Source organism: Trichechus manatus, unplaced genomic scaffold (assembly GCF_000243295.1).
Source record: "Trichechus manatus latirostris isolate Lorelei unplaced genomic scaffold, TriManLat1.0 scaffold00008, whole genome shotgun sequence".
Lineage (NCBI taxonomy): Eukaryota > Metazoa > Chordata > Mammalia > Sirenia > Trichechidae > Trichechus > Trichechus manatus.
This window is the reverse complement of record NW_004443944.1, coordinates 33,940,074-33,958,484: the sequence shown is the minus strand read 5'-3', so window position 1 is coordinate 33,958,484 and position 18,411 is coordinate 33,940,074. Positions and strand designations below refer to the sequence as shown.

Genomic DNA, 18,411 nt, shown 5'->3' with positions numbered 1-18,411 from the left:
TCCGGATGTACTGCCTGGGACATGGTTGTTGGGGTCATGGCTCTTCCTGCAACTGCTGGTAGAGATGGCTGGTTTCCCAGGATGTGAGTCTTTTACAGCCCCAGGTTACCATTGGGGTGTTGGCATGTCAGACGTAGTGAGTGGGAGAGAGTTGAAACGTAGCCTCTAATGTATGTCATGTAGTCTCAAACTCTTATCGAGGTAGTGCTTTATTAGAGCAGGGGCCCAGGAGCCTGCCTGCCAAGGTTCAAATCCCAACTCTGCCACTTACAAGCTTTGTGACCTTGGACAGGTTACTTAACATCTCAGTCCCACAGTTTCTCTCACCTGTCAAATGGGAGTGATAGCAGTGCCTACCGCATGGGAGATTAAATGAGTTAATACTTACAAAGTACTTAGAACACGGTAAATGTTAGCTGCTATTATTATTTTATTGTTCGTAGCTTCGATTCTCATCTTTCCCATTCTTATGTGTTCTCTGCCTCAGTCCACAAAAGTACATATATTAAAAATAGACATAAAAGAATCAAGGAGTTAGGAGAGTTTAACATTAATAAAGGGGAAGGAGGACACAGTTTGTTACATCGTTGTCCTTGTCCAGGAGGAAAAAGGTGACTGCATTCTCAGGAGAAGCCAGACTTGTCCTAGCACTTCAGAGGACTTCTGTGTGGTGCCTGCCCCACTTTGACTGGATTCAGCCTGCTGCTGGACTGTCCCCATTCCACTCATCTTCGTCTTTAATAACCCTTTGATGTCATCACTGGTGCCACATAGCAGCACTCAATCAGTGATTTCCTCCTTTGACCCTAAAACAGGTTCTTAATGTAGAGCCCCTGACCCTCTACAGGGGAGTCTATGGAATGGACTTGAGAAGGTATGTGAATTACCTGAAATTGGAAGCAAAAGTATGTGTACAGTCGACATGTATCTTTCCTGGCAGAGAGTCCATTAACTTTTAGCAGATTCTCGAAGACCTTTGGGACAGAAAAGGGTTAATTGTTGCTATAGGAGAAAGTCTAAACTCCTCAGTAATACGAGCTGTCATTTATTGAGCACTTGATAGGTGTCAGGCACTGGATTAAACCTTTACATACTGTGGTCCTCACAACAACCCTGTGAGGTGGGTACTATCGTTACCCCATTTTACAGATGAGGGACACTGAAGCTGGGCATCTTCCTAAGATCACACAGCTAGTAAAACAAGGGTTTAAATACAAGTCTGCTTCTGCTTCCAGCATCTGGCTCTCAGCCAGCTCAATGTACTGCCTCTTCTTGCAGACATTCAGGGCCTCCAGAGTTTGCCCTGAGCCTGCCTTCCTAATCTTACCCCTTTTCCTCATGTCTTAATCCTTTGTTCCAACCAAACCGTTTTCTTTGATATCCCAATTCTGCCTTATTTTTGGTTTCTTGCTTTGTTTGAGCCTCTCACCAGACAGGACATATCTGCTCTCTTGCTTTCCGCCTGTCCAAATCCCTGTGTATCTTCAAGTCCGGCTCCATCCCCACCTCCTCTGTAGAGCCTTTGATCCCCACCCCCGATGGGGCATCATGCCACACAGTCTTGTTTGTGAGAACTCTAGTCACGGCTGTCACTCATTCACTTCTTTGACCTATATCCATGTACCACAGGATGACATCTCTCCTGTGTTGTCTTAATGCTTTTCCTGATACTTTATTTTTTTTCTCCCTAAATAAATTGTAAATTCCTAGAAGGAGAGGACTAATGTTTCAGGAGCACCCACCATCTGTCCAGCTTTGCCAGGCATTCAGAACTGTGTCTGTTCTTTAAACTTCTCACCAGCTTTGGAAGTAGCTAGGGTGCTCCCCGTTTCTCAAGATGCTGAGCCTTAGAAAGACTGAGTAACTTAGAGGTGCCATTATGGCAGATTCAAGCCCAACTGTGTCTCAGTCCAAAGCTGCTCCTACTGCCGTGCTCACATAAAGCCATGTGGCAGGTGTGATTATCACTGTTTACACGTGAGAAGATGAAGGCTTAAGTAACGTGCTCAAGATCCCAAAGTCAGAGGCAAAATTGAGATTTGAACCAAGTAGTGGACACCAGAGTCTGTTAGATACTGTCAGAATCTGGATTATGAACTTAGAGGACAAGAAGCAAACTCGTAGCCAGAGCAAGTGGTCTGCTCAAGCAAGTGTGCATTCTGTATTGGCACGTGTTTAACAACAGGGAGATAGGGGATGTTTTTCCATAGATGCTCAACCTAACCCGAAGTCATTTGAAGAGACTGGTGAAATGGTGCGCACCCTGTTGTTGTTGTTGTTAATTGCAGTCAAGTCAGTTTCAACTCACTGCGAACCTATGTGTGCAGAGTAGAACTGCTCCAAAGGGTTGTCAAGGCTGTGACCTTTCAGAAGCTGATCACCAGCCCTGTCTTCTGAGGAGCCTCTGGGTAGGTTCAACGTTTCAACTAGTAGTCAAGTGCTTAACCATTTGCATCACCCAGGGACTCCATGGTGGGCAACCTACCTACTTCCAAAGCTGTCGAAGAGATTTGGGGTTAGGGTGAGCATCTACTGCAAACTCCCTTTGGAAGATTAGTGAGTGGAATAAGCCTCACAGGGTGCTGGTGTGTAGCTCATGACTTTTATCCACTTGAACCGTGTCATATGGAGTATCAGTGAATACCCAGGAGGTTGCTCTCAGCTAACTCGTGCAGGGAATGTATTTGCTGCATCGATCAGTCTTTGTCCTCTTATTTCTAGTTGGTGGAACCTCAAAGCCTCTTCTGTCCTACTGATTGTTTCCTTGAAATAAATCTTTCTTCAAGATTGAGCTTGTGCTTTCTTCCTAGTAAACAACTCCTCTTCTATCTAGCCTCACTAAACCTGTATTACCCCTCTCGTATTATAGGGAAGCCACTTTTTTCCCTAAGAAACACAGAAAAACTGTTTTATTGCTCTAAAATTTGTCTCCTGGTCCTTAAAAAACTAAGATTGTTTCGGTGTATCTTTGGCTATGTGTATTTTCACCAAAAAAAAAAAAAAGGTTGAGAGTTTAGAGGGTTAATATGTTGTGGGGTTGTTAACCAATGTCGTAAAACAACATGTGTACTACTGTTTCATGAGAAACTATTTGTTCTGTAAGCCTTCACCTGAAGTACAATAGAATATTTTAAAAAAAAAAACAAAAAAACTAAGATTGTTTCTTTTTTTTTAATTGTGCTTTAGGTGAAAGTTTGCAGAGCAGATTAGTTTTCTTATTAAACAATTAATACACAAACTGTTTTGTGACGTTGGTTACCAACCCCGTGATATGTCAGCACCCTCCTCTTCTCCATCCTGGGTTCCCTGTTTCCATTTGTCCAGTTTTCCAAGACTGTTTCTTGAGGCCAAAGCTAAACTAGGAAAAAAGTAGCAATGTAAGACAATGCCAGAAAAGGAGAGTTAACCCTCCTCACACCACCCCACACTGTACTGCTTTTTTTCCTAAATACTAATAAATACTTTTTCTTGACTAACCTACAGCAGAAGCAGATAGGAGCCTCCTCTCCTGTAGTGCTGCCACCGCATACTCATTTCATTCCTGCTTCTTGACTGCTTGTCCGTCCCCTAATGTGTTAACATATGCAACTGGTCCCGTCTTCCTACCAGCCCCACCACCCTTCATCTCCCTGACTGACTGTCCACTCAGTCCAAATACTGCATTTTTCTGGGAAGCCTTTTTTGATGCACCCCCATCCCCACCCCCAGTCAGAACAAGAGGCCGTGTGCTTTGCACAGCCCCGGGTGCTGCCCTCAGTCATAGCCTCTGTTGCACAACATTTAATGGATGGCCTCCTGGCCCATCTGTGCCACTTACCTATAAGCACCTCAGGGATAAGAACTGTGTCTGATCGTCTTTGTAGACCTGGCATCCTGTTCAGTGCCTGACACACAGGCATTCACTCAGTATTTAAAAATAAATGACAAAAGTCACTACTGAGCAGTAAGTTGTTAAACTAGTACAGACCCCACACAGCTCTGCCCTCCAGGAGGGCTTGAATTAGATTCCATTTTACCTCACAATAGCACTTTCTAATTCATTCTCAATTTTGCATAATCTTGAAGAGAGGAAAAAAAAAAGCCACATTATTTTGCATGTAAACTTAGGAGGGCTAAACTTCCACATACATTCTCTTCCTGCTCCACCAAAAAAATCTATTCCCATTCCACCCTCAACTCTTTAGCAGCTGACATTGGGGGTTATCATTCTTTAACCCTTTCTGAAATCGTTTTGTGCCTTTCTGTGTCTCCAGTGATAATAGGGTGACATCCTTCAGAGACCTCATTCATGATCAAGACGATGAAGAGGAGGAGGAAGAGGGCCAGAGGTGAGTCTTTGACAAGGAGAGGGGGCACAGTCCATACAAAAGCCCACAATAATGTGTAAATTGTGTAAATCACCTAGAACAGAACCTGGTGTTTGTGCTCAGTCATTGCCAGCCATTACTGTTGTGGGCTAGTCTGCATGGACTAGGAACAGCCAGTAGCTTAGACGTGATCCCTGCTCCCTGTTACCATGTTTTTTTCTTTTGTGACACTCGGGGGTTATTTTATTTTATTTTTTTAATTATTAAAATAATGTGTATTTATTGAGAAAACTAGGAGGAAGGAAACAAATCATTAAGAAAGAAAAAAAATCATAATTCCTTAACCAAGAGGTAACGAAGTATCAATACTTTGATGTATTTCTTTCGCTCTTTCCTTTTAATTGAAAAAGCAGTATAGCCGTGTAAATAACAATAGAAGGCTTATAAATGTATATTCCCCCAATACACACACAACATACAGATTTTTTTCTAAACTAATAAAAGTAATTCTTGACCATTGTGGACAATACAGAATACAGACAAAAAAGTGTAACATTCATCCATCTACCCTTTGGTAACTACAGTTAATATTTTGGCCTATTTCCATTCATTCTTTGTTCTGTGTATAAATATACTTTGTTTTATATTATATTTTACATGGTGACGGTCAGATAATTTTCTTTCTTGCTTTTGTGGATTAATGTTACATCTTCAGCACTTCTCCATGTCCTTAAAATTCCTCATAAGCATTTTCAGTGGTTATAATAATCATTATATGAAATGTCCAACATTTAGATTGAGTTTTTATTACTGTAAATATCAGTGCTGTGAACATCTTTGTGTATTAATTTTTGACCACATTTCAGATTATTTTCTTAGAATAGTCTCGAGAAATGGAAATGCAGGCAAGGATATGTATATTTTTAAGGTACTTGATCACAAGTCTCTTAGTTCTTAAGCCAGGGCTTTGCGATCCCTTAATAAAGCCCTTACAGTCCATTGAGCGGAACTTCATCTACCGTGAATGAACTGACTGTAGTCTCATTTCACGGGTTTCGGTTCTCCATGGGATCTGCCTTGGTCTGTTGAACATTCCTAAGGAACATTGTATATTAACCATTATGGAAATGCAGTTACCTCATCGTGGTCATGCTTTGGGAAGTGGGCTGAGAAGTTACATGCATTTTATTCTGTTTTCATCCACATTGTGGCCTTCACCCTGCCTCAGAGCTTTCCTTTTAGATACACTGAATGTTCAGGAATAAATGTTAATTTTAGGGCTTTACACTCCTTGAGTGAGAGGCAGCATCATCACGTATGTGATGCCCGGGTGCTAAATGACCTCCTCCTGCCACCCAAGCCCATCCTCCATGTGATAACCTTTGTTTATTTCACATCCCCACTGCTTCTGTGGCCTCTCAGCATTGCAGATCTGAAATGACACTGATGCTGTTGTCCTTGCCGAGGTCTGTGGCTTTGCCTTGCACCCCCTGGGGAATGTCAAGAAATAGAGGGCTGAGGCTAATTTTTACAGGTTCTCAATTCTCCCTACTCAGGCATGTCATACTGACTTAGCTGTCAGTGGGAATAATAAGGAGGCAGTTGGCCAGGCTATGTGACAACTGGTTTTCAGACCCTGGTAAAAAAAGTACTAAGTTAATCTCAAGCCATGCTTAGCCGTTGCAAAGCCCGGTATGCGTGCCTTGGGACTTGTACTTGAGGTTGCATCTTCTTCAGCCTTCTCCAGTGCCCTCTCCTCAGTGCTCACAGTGTCTGTCACAAGAATGGCGGGGTGAGGCGAGGCTTGGGTGAGCCTGTGGTGCCGTATCATACCACCTTACATGTGTGCATTACTCTGTGCTTGTTCTTTTGCATACATGCGCTGATTTGAACCTCACGGCCCTGACTTAAGGAGCAGGTAGGTAGGGCATGTGGTCCTTCCCTCCCATTTCAAAGACAAGGAAAGTGAGGAACAGAGCAGTTCTCTGGCTTGCCCAGGGTCACACAGTGGCAGAGCCAGGTCAGGAGCCTAGCTGCTTTTGCTAACCACACCACCAATGCCATTAACCCAGAGCTACTAGTGTAGCTGCTTCTGACTGTGACTGTAGTTGCTGTCTCCTGGAGAGCTGCTGGCCAGCTGATGGATAAATCCCAGCTGGGGCTCTCCTGAGCTGACATGCCATCGTGCATGCATGGAATGCCCTTCCCCTGATTTGTTCATGTGATAAACTCATCCTCACTACTCAGCCCAGAAGACAGCGGCTCTTCTAGGATCCCTTGACTGTACTCCCCAGCTCAGTACTCCCAGCACACCCCTCACTGACTTCTGGTGCTGCTCACACTGCATTAAACCTGCCTGCCTCCTTACATGTATTCCCAACTAGACAGTAAGCTCCCACAGATGGGCACCGTGCCCTTTATCTCGGTGTGCCCAGCACCTAGCCCAGAGCCTGGTGCCTGCTCTGTTCTGTTTTCCAAGTGCGTCTGGGTTAGAGATGTATTTTCTGCCCAGGTTTTATGCTGGGGGCTCAGAGAGAAGTGGACAGCAGATTGTTGGACCTCCCAGGAAGAAAAGTCCCAACGAGCTGGTGGATGATCTCTTTAAAGGTGCCAAGGAGCATGGAGCCGTAGCTGTGGAGCGAGTGTCCAAGAGCCCTGGAGAGACCAGTAAACCGAGAGTGAGAACAGGAGCTTGTCTCTGCCTCCTGGACTTGGGTTGTGGAGGCGGGAAGGAGGTCTTCTTCACCTCAGTAGTGACTGGTTTTGTTTTTGTGTTTTTCATTTGCTTACTTGGTCTTTTATGTCGAAGACCAGTTTCTCTCATCCCTTAACATAAAACCAAGATTTGGGGCAAAGTATTTAAACCTGTGGCCTATGGTCTAGGTCAGACTCTGCGAACATGTATTGTTTGGCCTGTCCAGTTCACCCTGCTCAGTGTTTTGCTTTGTTTTAATTGAATTAATAACCATCTGTTGTAACATAAAATCTGGATTTCTGACTTCTTTGGGAAGAATAAAAAATCTTTGGTATTATCCTGCACCCAAATTCCTACATGCTCACAGTTAACTAGAGCTGAGTAGCAGCTGCACCCTTTAGCCAGGCAGGGCTCCCCTCCCAGTTTTCTCCCGAGTCCTGGGCACTTAATTCATTTATGATACTGCCTAGCCCTGTAGGCACTGAGTTTGATACCCACATAGAGTGCATCTAGTACTTATCAAGCTTGATCAGGAGCCCTGGCCTCCCATCTTCCAGTCACCTAGGTAACCCCGCCACCATTGACCAATCCATGAATATTTATGAACTTATCTTTTGTAGCCCTTTGCAGGGGGTGGTTACCGGCTCGGGGCAGCACCAGAAGAAGAGTCTGCATACGTGGCAGGAGAAAGGCGGCGGCATTCTGGCCAAGATGTGAGTATGCATCTGCCTTCCCTGGGGAAGCTCATGGTCAAGAGGGGCTGGTCACCTGTTACGCACGGGCCAGCCTGCAGAGACAGTGCCCTTGCTGTGATGTCTGAACAGAGAGGGGTCCCCGAGACTCAAAGGCAGTTCTCGTCTGTCTGGGCAGGGGACTAGGAGAAGGGGTGCAGGGAGGGGACGGACAAGGAAAGAAGCTTCCTCAGCTTCCCATGGAGCTCAGGCAGAGAGGCACAGGTGTACCTGGGATTCTCAGGTGGTGTAGGCATGGCTGAAAACTTGGTCTTCAGACCACCGGAGGAGATCTGAAACAACTTTTTTTCTGTTAGTTTCCTTTCTTATCATTCAGTGCTTTTCCCCTATGCATAGGATTTCTCCCACCCCATAAGGAATCATACCTTATAGATAATTTTGTGTCGTTTATTTAATATGCCATATGCATTTTATGTAGCCTTGTGACCATTATTTTCTGTAATGTGTTTGTTTTTAATTATTTTGGGTTTCATTCCAAAACAAAGTCAATCACGCAAATAAAAATTCTATCCACCTGAGGCAGAATACATACACATATACTAATACATTTGTGTATTATTTTCCATATCTTTTTCTGTGAATATGTTTTGGGGGTTGTTGTTGTTAACAGAAAATGTAAATGTCATTTTTAATGACTGCAAAATAGTGCATGAGTCGATTTGCCGTGGTACTTTAGTTGAGCACAAGCTACATGCCAAGCACACTGGCAGCCCGACAGGTAAGGAAGCCATACTTTATTGAATCACCTGCTCAGAGCCACCTAGCTGGTGAGTGGCAAGGTCAGGATGCAAACCCAGGTCTCCTTAAAACAGCCCATGCGCAACCTGTGCCATATCACCTTCTTATTTTGGGTAAAGACTTAATTGTTGGTAGTTAATTGAGTTCCTTGTGCATGTGTGTGTGTCTGTGTATCTGTGACTGCATCTGTGTGTTTCAATAATAGCAACAGGATGAAATAGTAAAAACCCACTCATTTGCAGATTGACACTGGTGTGCTTGCCAGGTTCCCAACAGGGTATGAACTGCTTGTCTCCTGCCATCACAGGTCCATGTGGTGTTGAAGCTCTGGAAGAGTGGATTCAGCCTGGACAATGGCGAGCTCAGAAACTACCAAGACCCATCCAATGCCCAGTTTCTGGAGTCTATCCGCAGAGGGTGAGCAGAAAATCCCTCTTCTGGGGCCCATATCAGTAAGTGATATGGCAGAAGAGAAAGGAGGAGGCTGATGAGAACGTTTATTATTTGAGAAGTAAGTTTTTTGAAGCAGATTTGGCAGTTGAGATGCAGGTTCACAGATCTTAGTCTACTGCTCCAACAACCTTTGTTTGCTAATTTTTCCCGCTTTGGGTCCTAGGCAGAGTCAAGTGACCAAGTAAAAAAGTCAGTTTCTATAGTGACTTGAGCATGTAAGAGAGAAGGTAGAGGTAGCCACTGACTAGCCAGCTGCCTGTGGAGCCCAGTGATTCTCACAGTTGGAACTGAGAAGTTTCTTCTCCCCTCGCCCTATCACTGCTCTGTGTGGACCCAAGGCTTCCGTTTTCTGCTCCAGGGAGGTGCCAGCAGAGCTGCGGAGGTTAGCTCATGGCGGGCAGGTGAACTTGGACATGGAGGACCATCGGGACGAGGACTTCGTGAAGCCCAAGGGAGCCTTCAAAGCCTTCACTGGCGAGGGTCAGAAACTGGGCAGGTAAGGAGTAGCACAGGCTGGAGCGGGGCTGTCAGTCTCCTCCTGCTGAGCCCAGGAGACCCAGTGTGCCTCTCATTCTGCATAGCTTGTTACTGTTTACAATGCATTTCAAGTTTATTTTTATGGGAGGAAGAGTATGGTGTATGTGAGCTTCAAAGTTAACAAACCTAAGTTTAAATCTCTGCCTTGTCACTTTTTAGCTATGACCCTGGACATACAGCTTCAGTTTCCTTAACTATAAAATGGGTCTAATAACAGTCTTACCTCATAAGATTGTTGCGAGGGATAAATGATCTAATGCGTATAGAGCCTTGCAGTGATCTCCATGATGGCTTAAACCTGAAACAGACACATATACTTAGGTCACCTGAAATGGAGATTCAGAGGGAATAGGAATTCTGGATTCTCCAGCACAGCCAGGCCTCACAGAGGCTTGTTCAGGATCTAAGGAAGCTCAAGGGCATTGTTGCCCCTGTGCGGGCTGCTTCCTGTGACTTTTTCTGCCTTGTTCGCTTGTCTTCACTTCTGTACCCACTATCAGTATGTATTCTTGATGTTGCATTCAAGCCCCTGAGAGGATCTGGTTGGTTAATAGACACTGTTGTCTCTGATAGGCAGAGTTCTCCCTCCAGGCCCCTGGCCAGCCCATTAGCAGGCCGCCTTCTCTCAGGGGCCCACTCAGCTTTTGCCATGCCTGTGGGCTACTTGGTCAGCCTTAGAATGTAGTGGCCCTCACCAGTACAATCCTCATTTTACAGAGTGAAAGCTGAGGCTCTTGAATTTAAAGGGCTTGTCCTTGGGCACACAGCTGGTATGTGGTAGAGCCAGGACTGGTACCCAAGCTTTCTAGTTAACATTCCTTCCAACACATCTGACAGCAGGACACCCTCTCTGACTAAATCTGGCAGCTCTTAAGCTGGCCACTGCCCTTGCTCTCACCTCACCACCATCTGTAGGGATCAGAGTTTGGCCTACAGCAGCCATGCCCCTTGAGCTTCTGCCTGGCCCTTTCCTAGAATCCCTTATCTCCTTGCCAGCCATTCATGCCTTGTCGGGAGCAAGAGCCAGACCTCAGGACACCAGAGACCAATAGGTTGTGATTACCAGGACCTGAACAGTGAAGTCAGCCCTGCTGTCCTCATTTCATCTCCACACTGCTAGGGGTGTGGGTTAGTCCATGACAGCCATTCTCAGGGTGGTCCAGCTGTGGCTTCCCTGATAGCCATCAGCTATGGTGTGCTTGGTAGAGCACCAGGTAATTGCTTTTTTCTTATTATTGACGTAAAACATGGTCATTTTTTTTAAAAACTAGAAAATGTAGATAAAGGATAAAAACTATCCTTAATCCGGACACCCAGAAATGTCCAGTTGGTATTGAAGGAGTATTCTTCTCGTTCACGTATATAACGTGTGTGTGTGTGTGTATTTTTTGAATATACTGCTTTATCACCTGCTGTTTTGTGTAATCAGCACATATGGCTGTTACTCCATATCAATAAATGTATTTCCACAATTCTATTTCTACTGCTTACATAATTTCCTATCCTGTAGTTATGCTATAATTTAACCAGTCCCCACTGCTAAACATTTAGGCAGCCACCAGTATTGTGATCAACATTGCAGTGAATATCTCTGTAATTAAATCTTTGTGTACCCCTTAATCTAGGACATAGCCTAGAAGTAACAGTGCTGGCTTAAAAGGTCTTTATATATTTAAGATATTGCCAAATGGGCCACCCAAAAAGTTGTATCAATTTTGTGTCAAAACACCATATAGTTTGGGTTTAATTTCATAATACTAACAGGAGATGTTTCTACGGTTGGGAAACCTAACTGTATTATGTCTGCAGGACTTCACATCTCAAAATAAAATATTTTTGAAGAAGTCAGTTTTGGTAGGTTTGGAATAAGTACGTATTATCTTGTTGTGGAGGATGAGGCCCACAGGTTGAGATAGAGCTTGATAATCAGGTATGATGTTTTTCAGCTAAATAATTGTACATTGCCAGTTCCACTTGCATTTTATTTCAGTTCTTGCTTTTTCAAAATTTAAACTGAAAAGTTTTACACAGCTAAGTGAGGTGGGATTTTATCTGCTCTTTCATGGACAGCTTTGTTAATTTTTCACATAAATTTTGCTGCGTTTTCCATTGTTTTGTGGTCTGGCGAACCAAAATGATCGGGAGCCAGAGGTTTAAGAAAATTTTCACAGTAACGAACTTAAGATCAAGCTGAACAGGGGTGTTTGCCTCAAAAATCAGTCATTCCTGGTTCCCCCCACCCCCCACCCCTTACCAGATTATCTGGAAAACTAGTTAATGAATAGATTGTTCTCAGTTCAGAGATGTTGAGACAGTTCTTTCAGTCGTATTAAACTTTCTTGGTTGTTTTAAGTTTTTCATTTGTTTGGGTGGGAGCTAATCTGACTGAGAAAGACTCTGTGTATCTGACTTTTAGTAGCAAATCACCAGGAGTTCACTTGGAGCATCACTGCTGCTGGAGATGAGTTTGGCTGCTCCTTGTGCTTTCTGTGATGGCCATGGTTGTGAGGGAGATTGCAGAGACTCAGGATTTGCAGTATGTGGAAATGGAGCAATCGGGGAACCAGGCTCCCAATCTGAGTGACTCGTAGTTTCCCTATGACTTGTCATGTGGTGTTCCCAGGAAGACACAAACTCCTGGGTTTGTAGATGTCTTCTCATTGTTTTCCTCTTTGATCTGACCATTCCTGTCCCTGGGTGAATGCTCTCACTGCTGCAATGGACCAGACACTTTTTGAAAAGAATGGCTCAGCTGTTAGGAGTTTTCAAGTGAATCGAGCAGTTGGCAACTGGAATGCTCTTTTGAGCATCTTGCTCCAAATAAGAATCATGAGGCTTGGTATTGCAGTTTCTAAATGTCTTCTCCTTCACACCCCGTGCTCCTCGAGGACAGCACAGGCTGAGAGTGCCTTTCAGGTGACCTTCTGCTTTCAGCCCATGGATAGACAGTAGCATTTCCAGGTGATTTTGCTTCAGAGTTTCGGTAAATTACAGGTGAGATAGAACCTTGAAGAATGATAGTGCCAGCTATTTGAGTGTTTTCTGTTAGCTAGGCACTGAGCTAGTAAGCATTTCACATTACCCTGTTTGATCCCTACTCTGTAAATGAGGGTTGTGAGGCTTGGTGAGATTAGGTGGCCCCCGAGGTCAGTGCAGTGGGTTCCCACTAGTCTGTGCTCTTACCCACCACGCTGCACTGCGTCACGGATATCCTTGCATAACCACATAGACGTGTGTTTGCACTTCTAGGATGTGCTGGCTGCAGTGCAAATTTAGTTATTTTCTCAACTCGTTAATGTTATTTCTGAATTCAGCTCCATTTTATTGATGAAGAAACTGAGTCTTGGGGTAAGGTTTCTACTTATGGCAGACCCGAAATCCAGGCCTAGGTCTGCCGGACTCCAGGGCCTGGTGGGAGAGTGTGGCAGATGTTGAGAGCACAGGACCTAGAGCCATGCAGCTTGGATTATATCCAGGCTCCACCTCAAACCAATACTGGGATCTTGCAAGTTGCATAACCCAGCCGTGCCTCAGTTTCCTCATCTGTAACATGAACGTGATGAGTCCCTACCTCATGAGGACAAGGTAAGTTAGAGCGTCTGAAGCACTCAGCACAGGGTCTGGCTCAGTAGTGGGTGTGTCAGAGGCAACTCAGCCAAGTTCAGTGCATCAGGCTATCCTCAATAGGCACCAGTCAGCTCTGTGCTGGAGGCCAGAAACATCAGTTGTTGTTCTGTATGGAGGACTTCCTCCAGGGGGCGCTGTTGGGCCCTCTGTTGACGTTATCTCATTGAATCCTTATGGCTTGGTCAGTTTAGTGGTAGAGCTGGGGCCAGATCACAGGCCTGTGCAACTCCAAAATGTGTGTTGTTTCTCCAGTGTCAATTGACCCTCGATAATCATGGCTGCCATTTAATGGACCACTTACCCTACAAGATAGGGAGGTGGTAGAGCAAGTGTCCCCATTTTACAGAAAAGGACGGTGGGGTCCCAAGATGTTTAATAACTTGCTGAGGTCACACAGCTCTTAAGTGGGGAGTTGATCACATTCCCTGGGGGCAGGAGAGTAATTTGAGAAAGCATTTTCAACATAAATATATTTTCCTAGAGTAACCCATAGAAAGCAAAGCTTGGCAAACTCTTGGCTGGAGTGAACACACAGAATATAGAGGGAGAAGTCCTGTTCATTGCATTAGTTTTAAAAACTGCTCCATAGCATGTGTTTCTGTGGAATGGAGAAAATCCCCACCTCAAAGGCTGGTTGTGATCATCACTGAGGCCATGAGGAGTGAAGCCCACTTAGACAAGCTAGTACAGTAAATGGCATTCCTGTTTTTCTCCTCCCCCTCCTGCCTCTCACCTTTGCTGAACGGAGGATGTCAGCTACTTTGGAGTAATAGCTTCCTTCTCATTTTAGGCCCGACTGAAAACTGTGATAGCAGCTCTCTAGCAGGCATATAGCCACTTGGAGTTGTTATAAACAGTTAAGGGACAGGCTGCCTACGGTCTACCAGTAGAGGCAGCCTAATGAACAAAACTGCTATATAGTAGATTTTAGGCATTTAGAGATTTAACATTTAACCTTCCACTGTTTCCGAGCAACTCCTGAGACCTGTGGTGGTGTAATTTACCCCTGTGCCACGACCCACGTTTGAGTCCCACGTGCTGTGAGGCTGATGCGTAGATGTAGCTGCTTTCTTAGTAGGAAGTGTGGCCAGCGTCCTCCTCTGGGCTCCACTCTGTAATTCTCTAAGCCCATATTTTTCACATTCACAGAAAAGGGTAAGTTCACTTTTTAGTTATTCTTCATTGATTATATGTTCCAGGGCATTGTTTCCTGAACTGAGTTCCATGAAATGCTCTTTCTGCAGGTTAACAAATGTAACATAAAAAGAGGGTCTGGTGGTCCGATAAGTTTGTCTTAACTGCATGATCTTCAAGACCTTTAATATGCTAGTGGCTTTTGAGGCTGCTGGTGCAATGCGAGGCATTTCCCACATCTTCCTGGAGCTATGTCAGAAGACTAGGGTCCCATGGAACACACTTTGGAAAGCACCTTCAGTTGGGTTTGCTGAGGGTGCCCTTTTTAGGCTGTTAGGATGGGAGGGAAGGGTTGGGTGTAGGTACTGATAGAGACTTTGTGGAGGAGAGCAAGCTCTTATCTAATGACCTCTCTTCTCAGCAGAAGTCTAGGCCAGGTCTTCTGCGAAGAGAAAGGCTGCGAGTAGGACAGATAGGGGGTTCAGAAGACAGGGAAGAAAGCTCTAAACCATTGTGGAGAATTGGGGATTCTGGGTGCATTTGCATTTGTCATCCACCCTAAGTATTTCATGTAATTCTCCCCTTTTGTCCTCACAACAAATGAGCAAGGTTTTTTAACCCATGTTAAAAATCCTTGTTACCACCCTTGTTGAAACTAAGGGAGCTTAAGTTACCTGCCAAAGCCATGTAGTGGGTGAATTCAAACCCTGGTTCATCCAGGTCTAAGATCTGAGCTCTGGACCCTGTGGCACACACCATGTCCTGTTCATCTTCATGTAATTAATCCCTATGGTGCCTGGCACTTAGATCACCTTCCGGAAATCTTGGCCTCTTCCTGATAGTTGATGCATGAGTATGAGATATGCACAAGTGACATTGCACTAGGGAATGCTGGCCTGAAAATTCCATCACAGGAAGACGTCAGACTCCTCCCTGACAGACATCGCATCACTCACACCAAGTCTGCCTCAACTGCTTTCCTTTGACATGCCCCTCTCCCCACTCCTCCCGCCCCCGGCTCCCCTGCACACTGCTTTCCTCCTTTCACACACTTGCTCGGGTGAGGACACGGAAAAAGGAGGAGGTTGAGTAACTCACCCAAGGTTAGTGAGCTAGGAGTGAAGGAGCTGGCAGTGATGTTGGATGATTCAGGGTTTGGGGTGAATTCTGCTGGACCCATAAGTTCCATGAAGCAGGAGTTCTGTATGTCTCAATCACTGTATCAGCAGCACCAAACACAGTGCCAGGTACACAGCAAATGCTCAAAGTCTGATAAGGGGATGCCTTTCCTGCTGGGGGCTTGTTTCTGTTGGTGTCCTGATGCGATCCTCTCTCCTCAGCACTGCCCCCCAGGTGTTGAATACCAGCTCTCCAGCCCAGCAGGCAGAAAACGAAGCCAAAGCCAGCTCCTCCATCTCAATCAACGAGTCAGAGCCTACCACAAACATCCAGATACGGCTCGCCGATGGCGGGAGGCTGGTGCAGAAATTTAACCACAGCCACAGGTACCTCGCATTGTCTGGCCTAGCTTATGCTAGGAGTGTACTCAGATTACAAACACATGGGAAGCAGAGGGCTGTTCTTCCTCATAAACACAGCAGGTCCTCTGTGCCATCCTCAGAAGAGGCAGTAGGATGGGAAGGGCTGCGGATCGGAAGCCTTTGGTCCTGTCCCCTCTCCCTTATTAGTGTGCCCAATGACTGCTCACCTCTCTCCTATGGTCTCGCTGCTCATCTGCAAAATTAGGGGATTGGATTCAGGCAGTGGTCCCCAGTTTTTTTAGACATTAGACTTCTGTTCAAAGGAAATTTCATGCTACAGCCCAAATGTAGACCAGATATAAATAGAACTGCTATGGTTGATGGAGGGGAGGGGGCACGGTGCTAGCACCTCACCCACCTGGCATCCCCCACTGGCTAAGGGGCCTCTGAAAACCACTAAGCTATTAAGTCTCTTCGAGATCTGGCCTTTGAAAATTCCAGAAATACCTGCTCTTCTATCTCAGACCACCTGGACAAGGCAAACCATCTTCTCTCACCAACCACCACCCCCTGGTCTTAAAGATGAGGAGGTGCCAGAAGATACATTTGGCAGCTTCTTTCTCTAGAACAGGAGTCCTTGGGTGGCGCAAATGGTTCAGCGCTCTACTACTAACTGGAAGGTTGGCAGTTTGAACCCACCCAAAGGAGCCTTAGAAGACAGGCCTGGCAGTCTGCTTCTAAAAGGTTTCAGCCTTGAAAACCCTGTGGAGCGCAGATACGGGGTTGCCATGAGTCAGAATCAACTTGACGGCAACTGGTTTGGGTTTTGGATTCTTCCCTAGAACAGGGGTATCTACATTTCAGCAATGATGGGCCAACTAAATCAGAACCCATGGGAGGCACGTGAATTGTTTGATAGTCATTGAGAATTGACAGGGTTCACATTAGGGTAAAGCTGATAAGCCCCAGGTGTGAGTCTGGTGCACATGGCGGCTTTATTCAAATGTTTTCTTTTTATTATGAGCCCTTCCTTACACTTCAGGTGCTTGGTGTTTAAGGGGTTAACCCGTCTCACCATGACCTGAGTTTTTTCCTTCAGTTTCCTTTCACTCTTTAAAGGCAGCCTTTCAACACAACTGCTGCTTACGCGCCAGGTGCACAGCTTACCCAGAGTGCTCACCAGCTGGGTGAGAGGGGTTTGCTTGCCAAAGTCTCAGGCTGTACCTCAGATGTCCAGACCCTTAGATGTGCCAAATTTTAGATTGCATAGAAACTTCTATTTAAGTAGAAACTTAAGTGCTCTAAGGAAGAAGGGTATCTGTTTCCAGGTAACTCTGGTCTCACATGATCCCCAGGTGCAGGACACAAGCAGTGTCTGGAGGAGGGATCCTGGTACTCAGTAGTTGCTGCGCCTCATTAACTCTCCTGGACAAATAATTTAAGGGCCTCCTGTGATGTACAAAATAGACATGTTTTCTGTCCTGTGGGATTCATGGTCTTCAGGAGGAGACAGACTTGATCAGTACAGTGGAAGGAAGGCCCAGGAACATAGACCAGGGGCTTAGGGAAGGCTGCCCAAGAGGTGGCTTTCGACCCAAGGCCTGCGTTATGATTAAGATGGGAGGGGATCTGGCAAAGGAGCTTCTAGGAAGAGGGACCCAAATGTCGGAGGGCAGCATGGCCTGACAACTGAAAGGAGAGGAAAAGAACAAGGAAGGAAAGGAGGCTGGTGTAAAATCAGGCAGGCCTTGGGACCACAGGGGTTGTGTTGATCCCAAGGGAAATGGGAATAACATTGAATGGTTTTAAGCAGGGCAGTGACATGATCCAAAGTGTGTTTCCAGTGATGGTGTTGGCTGCTCTGTGGAGAAGAAATGGGGTGGGGGGTCAAGGGAGGGGACAGGGTAGACAGTAGAGATGGCTCTGCTCACCCGCCTCCCCACTCACCCCCCTCTGCACCAGGATCAGCGACATCCGGCTCTTCATCGTGGACGCCCGGCCGGCCATGGCTGCCACCAGCTTTGTCCTCATGACTACCTTCCCAAACAAAGAGCTGGCTGATGAGAGCCAGACCCTGAAAGAAGCCAACCTGCTCAACGCTGTCATCGTGCAGCGGTTAACATAACCAGCCGCCTCGTACCCTCCTGTGTCTCCCCACAGCCCTCAGCCAGGCTGCGGTGGAGTCGCCCCTCTTGCCCCTTGTACACACCCAGCAGTCCAGTGCCACGTCTCTCTCCGTAGCTCTGGGTTCTTAGATCTCAGTTGGACATTTGTTTTCTCCTTAGTTGCATTTTCTGGGTTTTTGTGATGATCAGTGGACTTTAAAGAAAAAAATAAAAACAACCAAAAAAATTGAAGGACTATCACCAGCATGTTGTATGGAAACTCTCCTACTGAAGTAGGCTTGAGTGCTTTATGATCACATTTATCTTAAAGCAGATAAATGATGAAAGGACATAGACCAGGGACTGGAGGAGGAGCCTTCCTTTTATTCTTAAAAATTGCTGTGGCATACAACACCCATCCACCAGTATGCCCCATCACCACCCCAAAGATGACTACGTAAAAGATTTCCTCTTTATAGGAAGGGGGCGACTTGTGGGAAACAGGCCTTGCAGCCCCTCAGCCCTGTGAGAACAGATATGCCCCCATAAAACTGGGCAGCAGCAAGAGTGTCCTGGAATGTG

At 45.7% G+C, this 18,411-nt stretch overlaps 1 protein-coding gene across 2 annotated transcripts in view; it reads left to right on the top strand.

Moving 5' to 3' along the window:
* The window catches only part of NSFL1C (NSFL1 cofactor), a 22,444-nt gene extending 4,351 nt beyond the window's left edge, over positions 1-18,093 (top strand). Inside the window, exons 3-10 of one of the 2 annotated variants that reach the window (XM_004370497.2) lie at positions 4,254-4,328; positions 6,220-6,225; positions 6,820-6,985; positions 7,623-7,715; positions 8,800-8,909; positions 9,304-9,441; positions 15,584-15,748; positions 17,687-18,093. In XM_004370497.2, coding sequence (XP_004370554.1) covers positions 4,254-4,328; positions 6,220-6,225; positions 6,820-6,985; positions 7,623-7,715; positions 8,800-8,909; positions 9,304-9,441; positions 15,584-15,748; positions 17,687-17,849 — 916 coding nt within the window. In that variant the 3' untranslated portion in view covers positions 17,850-18,093. The remainder of the gene's footprint in view (positions 1-4,253; positions 4,329-6,219; positions 6,226-6,819; positions 6,986-7,622; positions 7,716-8,799; positions 8,910-9,303; positions 9,442-15,583; positions 15,749-17,686) is intronic. The other variant, XM_004370498.2, reaches the window with a different exon arrangement.
* Positions 18,094-18,411: the final 318 nt, after the last annotated feature.